Source organism: Ruditapes philippinarum, unplaced genomic scaffold (genome assembly GCF_026571515.1).
Source record: "Ruditapes philippinarum isolate M1 unplaced genomic scaffold, ASM2657151v2 ctg7568_1_1_1_1, whole genome shotgun sequence".
Classification (NCBI taxonomy): Eukaryota; Metazoa; Mollusca; class Bivalvia; order Venerida; family Veneridae; genus Ruditapes; species Ruditapes philippinarum.
Window position 1 is genome coordinate 133,060 of NW_026859571.1, and position 16,091 is coordinate 149,150.

General features: G+C 29.4%; 1 protein-coding gene across 1 annotated transcript in view; it reads left to right on the forward strand.

Moving 5' to 3' along the window:
• LOC132757083 (phosphatidylinositol phosphatase PTPRQ-like) overlaps positions 1–14,596 on the forward strand; it is a gene marked incomplete at its 3' end in the record, with an annotated part of 32,416 nt that extends 17,820 nt beyond the window's left edge. Inside the window, exons 11-14 of the mRNA XM_060748265.1 lie at positions 12,026–12,241; positions 13,093–13,377; positions 13,809–13,970; positions 14,468–14,596. Coding sequence (XP_060604248.1) covers positions 12,026–12,241; positions 13,093–13,377; positions 13,809–13,970; positions 14,468–14,596 — 792 coding nt within the window. The remainder of the gene's footprint in view (positions 1–12,025; positions 12,242–13,092; positions 13,378–13,808; positions 13,971–14,467) is intronic.
• Between the last annotated feature and the right edge of the window lie 1,495 nt (positions 14,597–16,091).

The window sequence follows — 16,091 nt, forward strand, 5'->3', positions numbered from 1 at the left end:
CACTTAATAACAGACAACAAGAGTTTCAAGAGTTTATTTCAAAGTACATTTGGGCAACATGCCCATGCATACACAGTACATATAACAAGGCATACAATACAATTAAATGGTCAATGTCACTACTTTATAAAGCATTTATCATTAAGTTACGCAGTGTTTTTAGCAATCAGAAAACGTTAACGAATAATAGAATATACTATCACTAAGTAACACAATTATCAACATGTCTCAATTCATATTACTGGTAAATAAAAACTAAAGACAGATACCATCCTATCAAAAAGAAAATAAATCACAAAAAAATCACAAAACAAAAACGAAAATAAGTGTATGTAAGAAACAGTGATACAGCGTTTTGGACAAACTTTTGATTAACTGTAAAAAATAGTGTTTCAAACATCGAAAGTTTTAAATGTATACATTGATAGGTTTCTAATTTCTATTTCATTTTCTGAATTCATCAATGTAACAAATTTAGGTAAATTTGGTCTTTTCCAAAAGTGTTTTTTATATATTTTTTTCGTAATTCATGATATAGAGTACATTCTAAAATAAAGTGAAATTCATCTTCCAAAATAAAACAATTTTTACATTTCCTATCATCAAAAGGTATAGCACTAGGTTTATTCCACCTGCCAGTTTCAATCTCGAGTCTATGTGAAAAACTCTTAGCCGGGACAGAGCAATTCTATTAATATTAATATTAATACAGTTTAAATACTTTTGAAATTTAAAATCTGCAAATATTACGTATGTACGAGCTCTAGTTGAGTTATTTATTTCTGAAAACCAATTTTGGATAAAAACATCATTTATTCTTTGTTTTCCTAAACTAATAAATACATCTACATTGCCTACGTCTTGAGATAACCATACATCATTAAAACCAAGCGACTGTAATAAATCTCTAACACCTCTAACCCATGTTTTTTGTTAGGTCTTACCTGTAATTCTCAGTACATTAAATCATAAACTTTTTTTAACATATTTTATATCTTCAAACTGTATAATTTTATTACACTTACAATTATTCTGCATTTCAAATTTGTTCTAACTAGTTCTTTATAAATAAAATTGTTCTGAGTTTGTAGTCTGACGCCTAACATTCTTTTACAAAATTTTAAATGCACCTTTTCTAATTTACAACAATCATATATACCGCTTACTTCTGAAGCATAGTTCAAAATTGGTGAGATCTATTTATCAAAAAGGTCTAGTTTATGTTTCAAAGTTATACATGGGAATTTAATCAAATCTAGTTGTAATTTATATAATGCCTTCAAAGCCTGACCAGATATAGTTTCAAAAAAAGTATTAAAAGATCTACCACTTGTAAAGACTACTCCTAAATAAGTAAATTTTTCGGCAATTTCTAAATTAATTTTCTCCTTTATATACGAATGAAATGTTATGTCTTAGTCTGCCTTTTCTAAAAATCATTTTTTTAGTTTTCTTAATATTAACAGTTTATCTCCACTTATCACAATAATTCTCCAATAACTATAAACCTTTATGTAAGCCTTTTTTTCTTTTTCAGATAGAATAACGATATCATCTGCATGTAAAAGTAAAAACAATTTTAAGAAATCTAAATTAACTCCTTCAAATTCATTCATAATAAAATATTCTTCTATGTCATTCAGATACATGGCGAACAAAAAAGGTGATAAAGTCTCTCCTTGTGGGGCGCCTAATACACATGAAAATTCTTCACTCAAAACATTTTGATATTTTATTTTGGACCTTACAATTTCATACATTGATTAAATAACGTCTAACATTTTACCTCTTACACCATATTTGATTAATTTAAACAATATAATATCTCTAACTTAATAGTCAAAAGCCTTAGTAAAATCAACAAGCACAGTATATAGTTTCTTATTGTTATTCAAAAATTACGTAATAAGGCCATGCAAATGTTATCTATGATTTCCATTTGTTGTCTAAACCCGGACTGAGCTTCAATGTAGACGTGATATTTTTCTGCCCAAGTATTTAATCTATCATTTAAAATTTTTGTAAACAATTTACCAAAAGAACTTAATAAAGTTATTCCTCTATTATAGTTACTTGGGTCATTAATGTCACCCTTTTTATGAAGCCATACTATAAAGCCTTCGTTCCATTGTACCGGAAAGTAACCTAAATCAAATATTTCATTAAAAAGATTATTTAAATTTTAACAAAATGAGTTGAACAAGAATCATATTTAAAAATTCATTCAGTAAGTAGTCGGAACCTGCTGATTTCCCAGAGTTTAAGTTTTTTACAAGCTTTTATTATTTCCGGGTTACTAAATGGTATATTTAACTCAGAAAACATAATATTTAATTCACCATCCAAGTACCTATTATTAAAATATAAAACATCTTTATGTGGTTGATTAAAACTGAATCAGGATCATTTTTAGCTTTAAAATAACGTTGAAAATCATTCGATGACAAACTAAAATTATTACATTTATTTACAACAGAACCTCTGAGCATCTTCCAGTATGCTTTAGCATTCAAAATACATTCATATTCAAGTTTCTTAGACTGATCTTTGTCATAAAGAAATTTCTTTTTTCTAACAATTTTTTTATACTCACCCCTGGCCTTTACCATAGCTACCACGTTTCATCACATGAATAATTTCTGAACATATTTAAACATCTATAATAATTCTGTATAATAAATTTTTACACTCTCCATCAAAATAAGGCACTTTACATTAGTAGTATTTTTTGGGTTTGAATTTATTTTCTTTTTAAACAAAGGGGAGCAAATATCGTCTATAACACTACAAAGTTTTTATGCCCCCACAAAGTAGGGTGCATATAGCGTTGCACTTGTCCGTCCGTACGTCCGTCCGTCAGTCCGTCCGTACGTCCCGAAATCTTGTGAACGCAACTCCTCTTAAACCGGATGGCAGATTTTGCTTAAACTCGCAGGGACGAACAACCTTAATGTGTGGATGGTAGTTAAGGAAGGAATTTTTGCTGCAACAAAATTTTACAGAATCATGGCTCTTTGTTGATTTTTCACTATATACTATGTAGAAATTTTGTGAACGCAACTGCTCTTAAACCGGATGGCAGATTTTGCTGAAACTTCCAGGGATGAACAACCTTAATGTGTAGATGGTAGTAAAGGAAAGAATTTTTGCTGCGACAAAATTTAACAGAATTATGACCCTTTGTTGATTTTGTCACTATATACTATGTAGCAATTTTGTGAACGCAACTCCTCTTAAACCAGATGGCAGATTTTGCTTAAACTTGTAGGGATGAACAACCTTAATGTGTAGATGGAAGTGAAGGAAGGAATTTTTGCTGCGACAAAATTTAACAGAATCATGGCCCTTTGTTGATTTTTTCATTATATACCATATGTATGTTGTCATTTGGGGCATCCGTGTCCTTTGGACACAGTTCTAGTTTCACACAATCTTTTATATCCGAACTATTTTCTGCAATTATAATATCTTGGGAAATAGTTTTAAGATTTTCTTCAACATTACGACTTGACATAATATTAATATATTCTTCTTTCTTATTGCTGTCCCATTTATACATGAAAGGAACACCTTTTTCATTTTTATCATCTTCTGTCTTTTGAGTAGTATCTAAATTCACATTACATTTTAAGTTAACTTCAACAACACAGATAAAATGTTTGGATCTTTTTACTTCAAACCTATGTAAATATACTTAAAAAACACTACTTTCACATAAAATATTATCAATTACACTACTTCTACCTTGAATATTCACACATGTACATTAACCAAATTGATGGTTTTTTATCTTCACCACATCTACCATTTAATACTCTTAGTCCGGTAGATTTACAAAAATTTAATAATAACTTTCCGTTCTCCTTAATTTTTTTTTATCTTGACTCTTTCTTGATAATATTTCATCAGTTACATAAAAATCAGGCATTAAATCTGCCAAATGAAACGACTCATCATCTGAATCAACATAATCTGCCTTTTCTCCATTTCTAGCATTAAAATCTGCTGCTATAATTAACTGACAATTTCACTCAAAAATAGTTTCAAATTCCAACATGTCATTAATAATAAGATCAAAAATAGACTCATAAGTTAGAAATTCCCTAGAACTACCTTGTGGTGCGTTGTATGCTAAACATAATAACATGTCAAAGTCTGTAATGCATAAACATTTATCTATCTTAAGCTAAATTATACAGTCGTCTGTTTTCTTTAAAAAAGTCACATTTTTACTTAACGTGTCGCGCACATATATAATTATAACCCCGCTATTTCTTTAGCTCCTTTCGATTTGTATTTCCTATTCAAAATATGATTGGAAATTTTCAACGTTATAGGCAAAAACGTCACTTGACCAAGTCTCTGTAAACAATAATTATATATCATTTTCCAAAAAAAAAAAGATAAAAAAATTCAGGGGTGTTTAATTTATCGTAGCCCTGTACGCTTATGTACGTTTAATAAATATAGGTTGACCTCACTTTGTCCCAATACGCTGTCTTACTTTCTGACGTGACCCTTTTTCTCATTGGCTGACGAATCATTTGATCTCGTGTTGACATGTCTATTTTTATCCGATAGTTTTCCGATGTTCACGTAAGTTGATTCATTGGTTTGTCCATTTATGACCGACCGTTTCTCGTTACCCCAAATCCTATTTCCGGTATTCACGTTATTTTTAGCACTATTTACTTCAACATGTATATTTGGGTTTTCGGACGCGTGTGACGTCTTTTGATTTGATTTATTTACATGTGAAAAAAATACATGAAAGAAAGTAACAGTTTGTATTCATTGTCAGTTTTTAAAATTCTCTGAAAGAAATATTCCTCGAATTAAATATAAATGAATAATGGAATTGTCTCACATCACTTAAAATCAGCATAATTCCTTAACTTCTTATATGTTCGTACATTGCAACTACTTACGACTTTTTATCAAAAATCGGAAAAAAATCCAATTAACAAATTATAACGAATTATATTCAAAAAGGAACATTTAAATATCAAGCCCTCATATAGAATGTCTGAAAATCATGGTTTTAATATGTATCCAGCCTCGTTAATAAAACCTGTCCTTTCTCCCTTTTTCGATTAAAACGGTAGATATCCGGCTCATTAACATGAAGAATTGTCAAAATCCGTTGTGTTTTCTGTATTTTTGTTCACAAAAAATATTACTTTCTTTTAAGTTTTGTTTGTTGTCTAAAAGCGATAGCAATACATACCGATAAAAAGTATATGCAAAAGTTAATTCGACGATGAAAATAAAAAAAAAAATCTTTTATTAAATTGTTTTATTATCAAGTTCGTACAAACAAATACATTGCATACATTATACAAATTTACAAACATATTACAGATTTTTTAATTGCAAGAATAAACAATGGTTACATCAGAAAAAAACTTTGATAAAAACTAAGTAGATTTAAACTGATTTAACATGATTGTAAAAAATGGAAAAGTAATCTAGAGCATGATATATGTAATTTTAATTATTTGTAGTTATATTTTCATTTATTAAGAAAGAAGCGTTTCATAGTAAGCGTGTAAATAATATTGAATAGACTTCAGTCAGTCGCATATGTTTATGATGTGAATATGCTCCACTTGTTGTTATGGACATCGACCTTATTTTTCATTTCAGCAATGAGTCTTCCTAAACTAAGTTTATATCTAAGATAATTTAAAAGTTCACTGAAGTTTGATACGGTTTTCTGGTATTTACTTTTAAATATGAAATATTTACCTAAGAGTAAAATATAGTTAATGCAGTTTGATTTCATATTATTTTGAATATTCACATTACACAAACTGACATTTTCGTATGATACCAACGTTTGTCTGCAGAATATTTTGTTTCTAATAAAATCCTGATTTGACAACAAAATGGTTGAATTTTTGAGCATTCCCAAAATAAATGTACATAATATTCTGGTGCCGAGTTGTAAAAATCGCATAACATTGACTCCACCATATTATATTTAAAGAGTTTTTCATTGTTTGGCAAAGTATGCATAAGATGTTTACACTGAAAACTTCGAAGTTTGGTATCAATCGTTATGTTTATGATTTGATGGAATATATTTTTCCATTCAAAGTTGCCTGAGAGTTCAGCTACCCATTTGTTTTTTTTGATGATTGTTTGTTGTTGTTTTCTTTTGAATAAGCATAGTATAAATAAATCGGCAGGTTTTAATTTGCGGTTTTATTTTATCAATTAAGTAGTTATTAGCTTTGTATTGAATCCCATCAGATTTTAGTTTTATTTTCCATTCCTTTGGTATGCATTTTATGAGTTGATGATAGTTTAAAAAGTTTGATTGGGCTACGCCATAAAGGTTTTGGATTTCGTTAAAGCTATAAAATTGTTTTTTCCTATAATCGTATATATGTTCGAGAAAGATTACGCCCTTTTCCATCCATTCACAGAAAACAAATGGTTTGTTACTTAGTTTTATATTCGTGTTGTTCCATATAATTTCTTTACCAACATCAGATATTTCTTTATTAAAGTTTGCATACGACCAAGCACTGAGTACGTCTTTTAAAAATGTAGATCTAATATCTAAATTTTCAATATCTTTTATGTTTAGATTACATTTAAATATGTATTATTTTCCATATCTATTTAACATATTTTCATATACTTTAACCCATTTTGAATGTTGCTGCAATTTAATGCGTTCAACCCGGGAGCATTTTAAGGAATATATAAAACATTTTAAGCCCCCCATGTTGGTAATCTTGAATAATCTTATCTCTTGATATTTTGTCTGGTTTGTTGTCCCATAGGAAGTTAAACATGAGCTTTTTCATTTTATTTATGATTTCTTGGTCTGGGTTATGTAATACTGTGAAAGGATAAATAAGTTTGGGCATTGCAAAAGTTTTAAGAACGGTTATTTTTTCCAAAAAGACTTAGTTTCCATCTTTTCCATTTATGCAAACATTGATCGAACTCTTTCATTTTAGGTGTCAAATTAGTATTAAGCATTTCGTCTATGTTATTATTATACCGAGCGTGCTAGATTGTTCAGATGTCCAGTTAAAATTATTGTCATTGCAGAAATTGATATGAGTATTTCTTAAACTTCCAAGTTTTAAAACAGTACATTTATCTTTATTCAATTTAAGGCCTATTATATTTGAAAAAAAATGTTGAAATAAGTATTAGAAACGATCTTTTTTCTCCATCAGTAATAAAACAGGCATCATCGGCAAAAAGTCATGTTTCAATTCAATGTTTCCTATCTTAATGCCTTTAATATATTTATTTTTTGTAACTTCATTTGAAAGTAATTCTATACAAATAATAAATAGGTAAGGGGATAAAGGACACCCTTGTCGAACGCCTTTTTCTATTTTAAAGAAACTGGATAGATGACCATTATTATGTATACACGATTTAGCATCTTTATAAAAAAAGGCCAACCCAATTTATGATATGATGAGGAAATTTGAATTTCAATAAGCATTTTTTCATAAAGTTATGGTCAAGACTATTAAAAGCTTTATTAAAATCAGAAAAAAATATTAACCCTTTTTCATTTTAATTATTAATATAATTTATTCGATTGTCTCATGTAAAATTCTAACATTTTCCCCAATATATCTACCTTTGATAAAACCTGTTTGCTCTGGACTGATAATATTTGGAAGTTTGGTTTTTATTTTATTTGCAATTGCTTTTGTCGCAATTTTGTAATGTACATTTAGTAAAAAGATCGGACGCCAATTATTTATTGATAACGTGTCTTTGTCTTTCTTTGGAAGAAGAGTAATAATACTTTGTTTTTGAAGTTCCGTAAGATTTCCGTTATCATAAGAGTAGTTTAGAGAATTAATAAGATATTGTTTTAGATCATTCATATTTTGTAAAAATCAGCAGTTATACCGTCACTTCCAGGACTTTTGTTATTTTCCATGTCTTTAAGAGCAACTCCGCATTCGTATTCTGTAAGATGACCATTTTTCTTCATATTCATTATTTTGTTCTAAAGTATTTATTTCATTGGCGAAAAAGATAAAATCTTCGCAATCTTCTATGTCTAAGTCTTTTTTATATAAACGTTCATAAAAATCTTTAATCTTAGTCAGAATTTTGTTTTGATTTGTTTCAATGTTATTTCTATTAACCTATAGTTGGCTCCATATTTTTTTGTTCAGCTTTTTTTTCTTTTCAAGGTTAGCAAAATATTTTGTGTTTTTCTCCATTCTGCTTCTTAGCAGGATACCTAAAATTCTTTTGTCAATAAGATCATTAAGTTTTGCTTTTTCAGATTTAAGATTTTCTATCAAAATATTATTACTTATATTTAACTCAATTTCTTTTCCAAGATCCCTAATTTTAAAATTAATTTCATGCTCATTTCTAAGATCATTTTTTCTTTTTAATGCCAGCGTATTTGATAGTTTCATCTCTAATTCTACCCTTAATTATCTCGTATAATACGTTTGGATTGGCTTGGTCATTAAAAGACACTAGTTCTTGTATTGATGATTTTATTTTATTTTGATAAACAGTATCTAAAAGCAACGATTTGTTAAGTTTAAAGTATCCTGGGCCATTTTTACATTGAATAAACTTTAGATGCATAATCACAATAGAATGATCTGATTTATAACCAGTTTTTATTTGGAAGTCTGTTACTGAATTGAGAGCACAAGTGGAGAAAAGAAAATAGTCGATTCTGCAGAATATTGGTGGGTTATTATGAGAGTGCAAAGTACCAAGTTTTTGTTCTGGATTAAGTAGTCTAAAAACATTACAAAGATCAAATGTATCAATTAGTTCATTAACCTTTTTAGAAGTTCGTTTATTTGTATCACTTTTACCGTTTAGTTTGTCTAAAGAATAATTAATAACAGTATTATAATCACCGCCAACTAGTAGTATTTCGTCACTAAATTTATCAAGATTGGTTTCTAATATATTGAAAAAAATGATATTGTCGTTATTTGGAGCATAAACGTTGAAAATTTTATCACCTTTTCCTCGATTTCTAGTTTAATTCGTTGCATTCTGCCCACAATAATTTCTTGATATTCTAAAATTTTACAATTATAAGACGTATTAATAGAGATACCGACGCCTAAGCTGTTTGTACTCATTCAGCTTGAATAAGATTTTCCATTCCACATTGCCGACCAATTTTCTGTATCATCAGTGTTTGAGTTATAATGAATTTCTTGCAATAACGCTATTGAAATCTTTTGTTGGTTAAGCCAACACAGAACTCGGTCACGTTTGTTTGTCGATGCTAAACCTTTTACATTAAAAGTACATATTTCAGTTGAAGACATATTATATTGACTAAAGATTCATTTGACTGTATGAAGTCTATAATCTTCATTTTTTAATGATTTTATCATCAACATTTTATATATCATGCTTAGATGTATAAACAGCAGAAAGAAAAACATATTAAGTAAAATGATTATATTGAAATACCGTTTGTTCTTTTACATGAATGGCAAAAAGTTAATAAATACGATTTTCTTAAAGTTGAATAGTTAGGTTCAGCGGTTAAATTTTATTGCTAAATGTAATTCATGGATGCTTTATTCGTATGCACAATATTTCCTTTTCTAATTTTAACATTCATCTTTAAAAACATAGAGCGATCAAAACATGACAAAACAAAGAAAAAAAACAAACAATACACAAAATCAAAACAAGTCTATCAAAAAAGTACAGTATGTCTATATAAAAACATGTATTCATAATCGTAATTACAATATGTCGAAGAAGTTGTAGCAGTTTACATATATTTATGTTTTAATCTTTATGGTTACGAATTTACATAATAAATAAAATTTTAACACTATCGGAGATTTCTCTTATAAAAACATAGAAAGCTGGAAGCGTGCTATATTTAGGAAGTACACATTAATTCAGAGTCCATTGTTCTAGAATAATGCACGGTTTTAGTTCAAATGTGTAGTAATATAATCACGAAGGCCGATGGAATTAATATATGTTTCCATTCTAACACGTCAAGAAAAAATATAAAATAGAACTATATGTTTAGTGGTTAAATTTGTTTTCGTCTGAGAGTTGCCAACGTTCTTTAAAGGCTGTTCCAGTTGGTTGAAATAGACTGTCGTTAAGTCTATTGTTCGCAGGAACATTTTGAGAATAATGAACTTTGAAATCATTAAAAACATTTTGTGTTTATTTCAATTCACTTTATATTATTCAAGCAAAATACATTTTTGGCGCAAGAATTGTCAAAATTCACTAAAAATAATCCTTATCAAACCTAAGTCTCACTCGAAATAAATATTCTTTATCAAACCTACGTCTCACGTCTTGTTGAATTTGATAAAAAATGATCTAACTAAGAAAATAGATCTGAACACCAATATTTTTTATTCAGTTATTAACGCTGTTAAGACGTTGTTGTTTATGTGACGTCACAATGTTGCACCAAACAGCGCGTGTAAAAACAGTCAAACAAGCGCGCTATTTCAAACCAGTAAAATTCCATTATTTCACTACTATAATAAATACTCTGTATTTCGCTAGAAAAATATAAAGAGAAATCAAATAAACACGCACAATTTTTTTCAGCGTCTATTTTCGAAACATTTCTGCAAACGTAGACATTTTTTTCAACTGACTGGAACCTTTAAAGAACGTTTCTATTAGAAACTTTGTTTCTATTGGAAACTTTGAGGCGAAAACAAATTTACCTACCAAACATATAGTCCAACATATAGTTAAATATATTTTTCTTGGCGTGTTAGAATGGAAATAGATATGATTTCCTCGTGCATTATAGTAGAATTGTGCACGATTTTTCATTCAACTGCTTTGTGTATAGTCTAATTGCTCATTAAGCCCTAAAAGTATTAATTTTTTCATTTTAAGTTTTCATTTTAGTTTCCAAAAGGTACTTATAAGCCATATCAGACCAACAATGTTTGCTTCTTTTACATTTTTATCATTAGTTGAAATAAAGCAATTAATTTTTTGGAAGTCAAAATACCATTTTGTTTACATTTTCTTACTTTCATGCCAAATTATTTCACATTAAGAGCCACTTTCTTCGTGTGATTAGCATCTAACATTCTTTTATTCATGATTATCATAGCATAAAACATATTAAGTCTTTTCTTAAGAGGGAAAATTGTGGGTGCTAATATGCCTTTAAGGTTTGTTTATAGTTATTTTTTGTATGTTATAAAGATCACGTATGAAAGGTTATTTACTGTGTACTCTTCGACGACAATTCGGAAAATTGGTCAATCATTTTATGTTTCTCATTTTAAGTACTTAAAGGTCACAATTCATGACAGCCTGAGTATTTCTATTTTTTCCAAAGAATCTTTTATTTATAAAACATCTGTCTTAAGCCTCTCCCCATGATTTCTGAAAGTTATACATGTATTTCTTTTCTTATTGTCGTTACTCACCTAATATGAAGTAAACCATAGTTTTAATAGTCATTCTTTTGAGAAAATATGATTTATAAGTAAACATTATTTGACATTATTCAAACTTTAACAATGTTTATGTTGTTCCATTTATGTCAAAAATCATCTTAACATATGAACAAATCATGATTTAATAACATTGGCTGTTTATTTTTTCTTTGTGAACTATATTAAATTTTTCTTCAATCGCTGTTTTCCCTGACAGCCCATGCATTTTTTTAATATGTATTACTTACTATTACATGTATTACATGAGGCTAATTGATATGACATTATCCTAGTAATATGTCTTTTTCCTTTATAGGTTTATTCTATAAAAACAGGCCTGTCAAAACAATAGAGAAGGAATGTTTTTATCATAGACATAAATAAAATTGAAATGATACCTTCTAAAGGTATATATTGAGTCGAATACAAGAGTTTATATTAAATAGATGCTCGGGTGAATGTAGCGATATAGCCATGTGTTATTTTAACATTGGTAAGCAAGCCCCGCCGTTAATTGTACCAAACTTTCTTTACTTAAGTTTCTATGCTGCTGATGCTCCTTTTTAAGTCATTTCTTATGTGCTTTATCATTGCAGTTCCTTCAGCAGCTCCAACTATAAAAACACTTATTCCTACTGAGGTAGGCTTTAATATTTCAATGGTTCCTCCTGGCGAGGAAGATAGAAATGGTGTAATCACCAATTATACAATCAGATATACATGGATAAATAATACATGCTGGGATTCTCTTGACGGTGAAATTGTTGAGGAAACGATATATACCAACGGCAGGTCTGAATATGAAGTGTCAAGTTTGCGTCCGTATTGGTATTACAATATTACGGTGAGTGCATCCACCAAAGTAGGTGAAGGACCAGTTAGATGGTGTGAAGATTGCTATTTTAGAACAAAGGGATCTAGTAAGTATTAACTATTTCATTTTTGCAACCAGAAGAGCTTTATCTTGTCACTTAGTTTCATTTTACTTTTAGTTTTTACAGAATTTACTGTAGTATTAATGCTTATGCGTTTTGTCAAGGAAATACCTAATTGTGCGACATACATTTATTATAACAGTATAGCGATATAGTCTTGTTATCTCCAAGCTAGTCCTGGTATACATTGTACAAAAAAATTAAGTTCGAGTGTAATGGAAGTAGTAACCATAAAGGAACTTTCTGGAACAAACTAGTACTAATAAAATATTGTGAAGTTTCATGTTCAAGGATGTTCAAGGATATAACGACTTACCCCTGGCAGGGTACGAACCTATGCGCCCAATAATCCTTAGATTATTTTTCTAAACCACTCGCCTATGGCCATGTCTTTACTTCCTCTTCAATTCGGACATTATTTGTCATGTTAAAATTAGAGTTTTTGTGACATTATCTTTCTTCTTATTTTCTCACCCAATTTGTTATTCTTTTTTATGCTGTTCTATTTTCCTTTTTAACTGAGGTTAATACTTCCGGCGGTAAAGCTATTGAGTATTAAGTAAAAATAAGTAACAGTCATCAAAGTAACAAATCATTGGATACAGAAATTTCATTTTAACTTTCTCTTTCCTGTTTATATGCCAAGTGTCTTTATGACGATCTGTCTATTTGCTTTTTATAACCTATATCGCAATTCATATTAAGAAATACAATTCTAAAAATTTCAGTACCTGGTGTCGTTAGAAACCTAACAATAATCACAACTTCTAGTAATGCAAGCCTTACATGGGTAACTCCGTGTGAAACAAATGGAATTATTACTATGTATTCAATCAATACAACTAATATAGACAAGAATACAACCTGGGCGAATGAAACTGAAGGAAGTATGACTCAATTTGTAGTTCAGAATTTATTACCGTACAGAAACTATTCGTTTAGTATTGCCGCTAACACTGAAAAAGGTGTAGGTAACTACTCTTTTAGGGAAGAAAGTCAAACAGATATTGCTAGTAAGTATATTAAGTGTCTGCAAATTAATTATTTTATTCTAAGAGTTTTTGTTAAATCAACAACTTATTTATTATATTATTTGATCTCATATTCTTTTATTGTTCATAATTTGCTGATGTTTTCACCCTTCTAAATACAAAAGTTTGCTGCTGGTAAACAATGGAACATCAAGACTTAAACGTCTGTAAATAAAAGTATATAAAACTGTAAGCATATTTGAAAATCTAACAATGTCTTCGAGAGAGCAAATTAATGAAATTAATGATTAAAGTATCTCATCCATGAGTTCACAAAATTTAATCGAAACTCATTTAGAAAAAGATTATGATGATTTCATCTCTCTTTAATGCTCAAATCGAAACAAAATTATATATCTAAATAACAAAGAGAAAATTGTCGATAAAATCTTAATATATTCTATCAATTATAGAGCCTCATCCACCAAGGAATCCAAAAGCAAAGAATATTAGTTCCACAAGCATTGGCATTACATGGACCCGGCCCGATTTGTTCACTGGTCCGACCCGTTACTTTGTTATACCGGTCGATGTCAAAAACAACAATAAAAAACTTAATTGTTGCGAAGTAACTGGTAGGTCATTATAAAAAAAACTCAATTATAGATTTACAAAAGATATGCAAATAGATTACAATTCTATACTATTTTATACACGATACGCCGGTGATAAAGACGTGGAGAGTAGCTTGCATTAACAACACAGTCCATGGTAAGACAAGTCAAACTATGCATGAATTATTTCTAATTTGACTGTGTTAGGCAACCTCTGAGGTGTCCATTTTATCTTCTCCATAATCATTTCATCATACATTTACATAGTGTGTGAACTGTTATTAATAGGATAATATTTTGGACTAGAGAAAGCTGTATTTGAGGTGTCAAATGAACATTTTTCAGTGTCAGACTTGCAAGAAAATAAATTATTAATGGAGGAAAACGTTTGATTCTTCAGGCATTACATTACACTTTAATTCAGATATAATCGGTAGCGTTAATAGAAACTACGACCATGAAAAGACATATGTACTTATGCGAATTTTAATATAAAAAGTATTTAATTTTGTTGCTAGGCTTTGAAGCAAACACATGCACTTTGAAGAGTCTAGACGAGTATTGGACATATTCAATCACAGTTACTGCACAAACGGATCGCGGAAACACATCATCTGTAAAATTTAATGTGTCGACGTCAGAAAACAGTTTGTTTCTTTTGATTTATCCAATATGATGAAACTAAATATTTCTCTTTTTGGTTTATATATACACAATTTTATTTCTACACAAACAGTAAAATCTGTAATACAATCTTGTTTTCAATGGAACAGATGCCAAATGATGAAATTTAAACAGGGAAAGTAGCCTGTAAGATGAGGGTCATGTTTTCAAAAAAAAATTGTCAAACTCTGAAACGAACCCAGAACAAGTATAAAGTCACAAATTTATAACATCTAAATATCCGAGCTCCAACTCCTGTAATTTTGGAGAAAAAAATTTAAATTTTCAATCTATACATTTACTTATGCATGTAGAAAATACATTACCCCTGGGTCGGGGCCAAGTTTTATTCAAGGACTTTGATCAATCATGGTAGAGGACTGCAAGACACAGCCTTGTGCAAAATATCTATGCTCTAGGCCTTTTAGATGTAGAGAAGAAATTTGTTTTTAATTCTTTCTATTATTTCACGGGGTCACATTCTTTGACCAACTTTGGAAGCCCTTTGATTGAAATTGGACTTGTCGTTTTTAAAGAGAGGACTTTTTAACATTACAATATGATCTATATCACACGCACACGCACACGCACACACACACACACAAAAGTGAATATCTTTATGCCAACGCATCGCAGACTACGGTGGCATAAAAATCGAACTCTTTAAAAATTTTGCATTCACAACGCTTCAGAATCAAATATGGTGTACAGTATGGCCACCGCTTTATGCGAACCATATGTATATATTTTATTACAATAGCTAGTGTGGCAAAGACTATACCATTTGTCGTTAAAAAGGAATTTAAACATTTTTGCAATTAAAACAAGAAAAATGTTTTTTTATCGCAAATTTTTTAGGTTTAATAAGTTTTGAAAAAACTATCAAAAAAATCCAAGTAACTGCTGAATTCAAACATAACACTGTTGTAATTTGTAAATTTTATAAATTTATAAATTTTGTAAATTATTTGTGTAATCAGGATGGGGGAAATTCACCCCAAAGTCAAAAAAAAGCCATATTAGTATATTGTTTCTTTGTTTATTTCACTTTGGATGTGTTTTTATACAAAAATTCTCCTTTTTATTTCATTTTTCATTGTTATTTGGTATTAAAGGTATGGTAAGTGGGGCAAAATTAAAAAAGAAAGTAATGCTCATACAATCATGTGTATCGAATCACCAAAACATTATATTCCTTAAATGTAGTTGATGTTACAATAACATTTAATTAATGAAAAAGCTCTTATTTTACATTCAAGTGTATATTTTGGAAATTTTACACAGTATTACTCTTTTGTTTTACCTCAAGACCAATAAGAGTACTCATTGACCATGGTCAATGTGTTTACTAAGTTACATCGTCTATAGCTTATTCCTTCTTCTGTTTTAAATTGATTAAGTATAAACGATGTACTAATGTGACGTACAGACATGTCCACAGACAAACCACAAATCTAAATATGCTCGCCACTTGTTTCA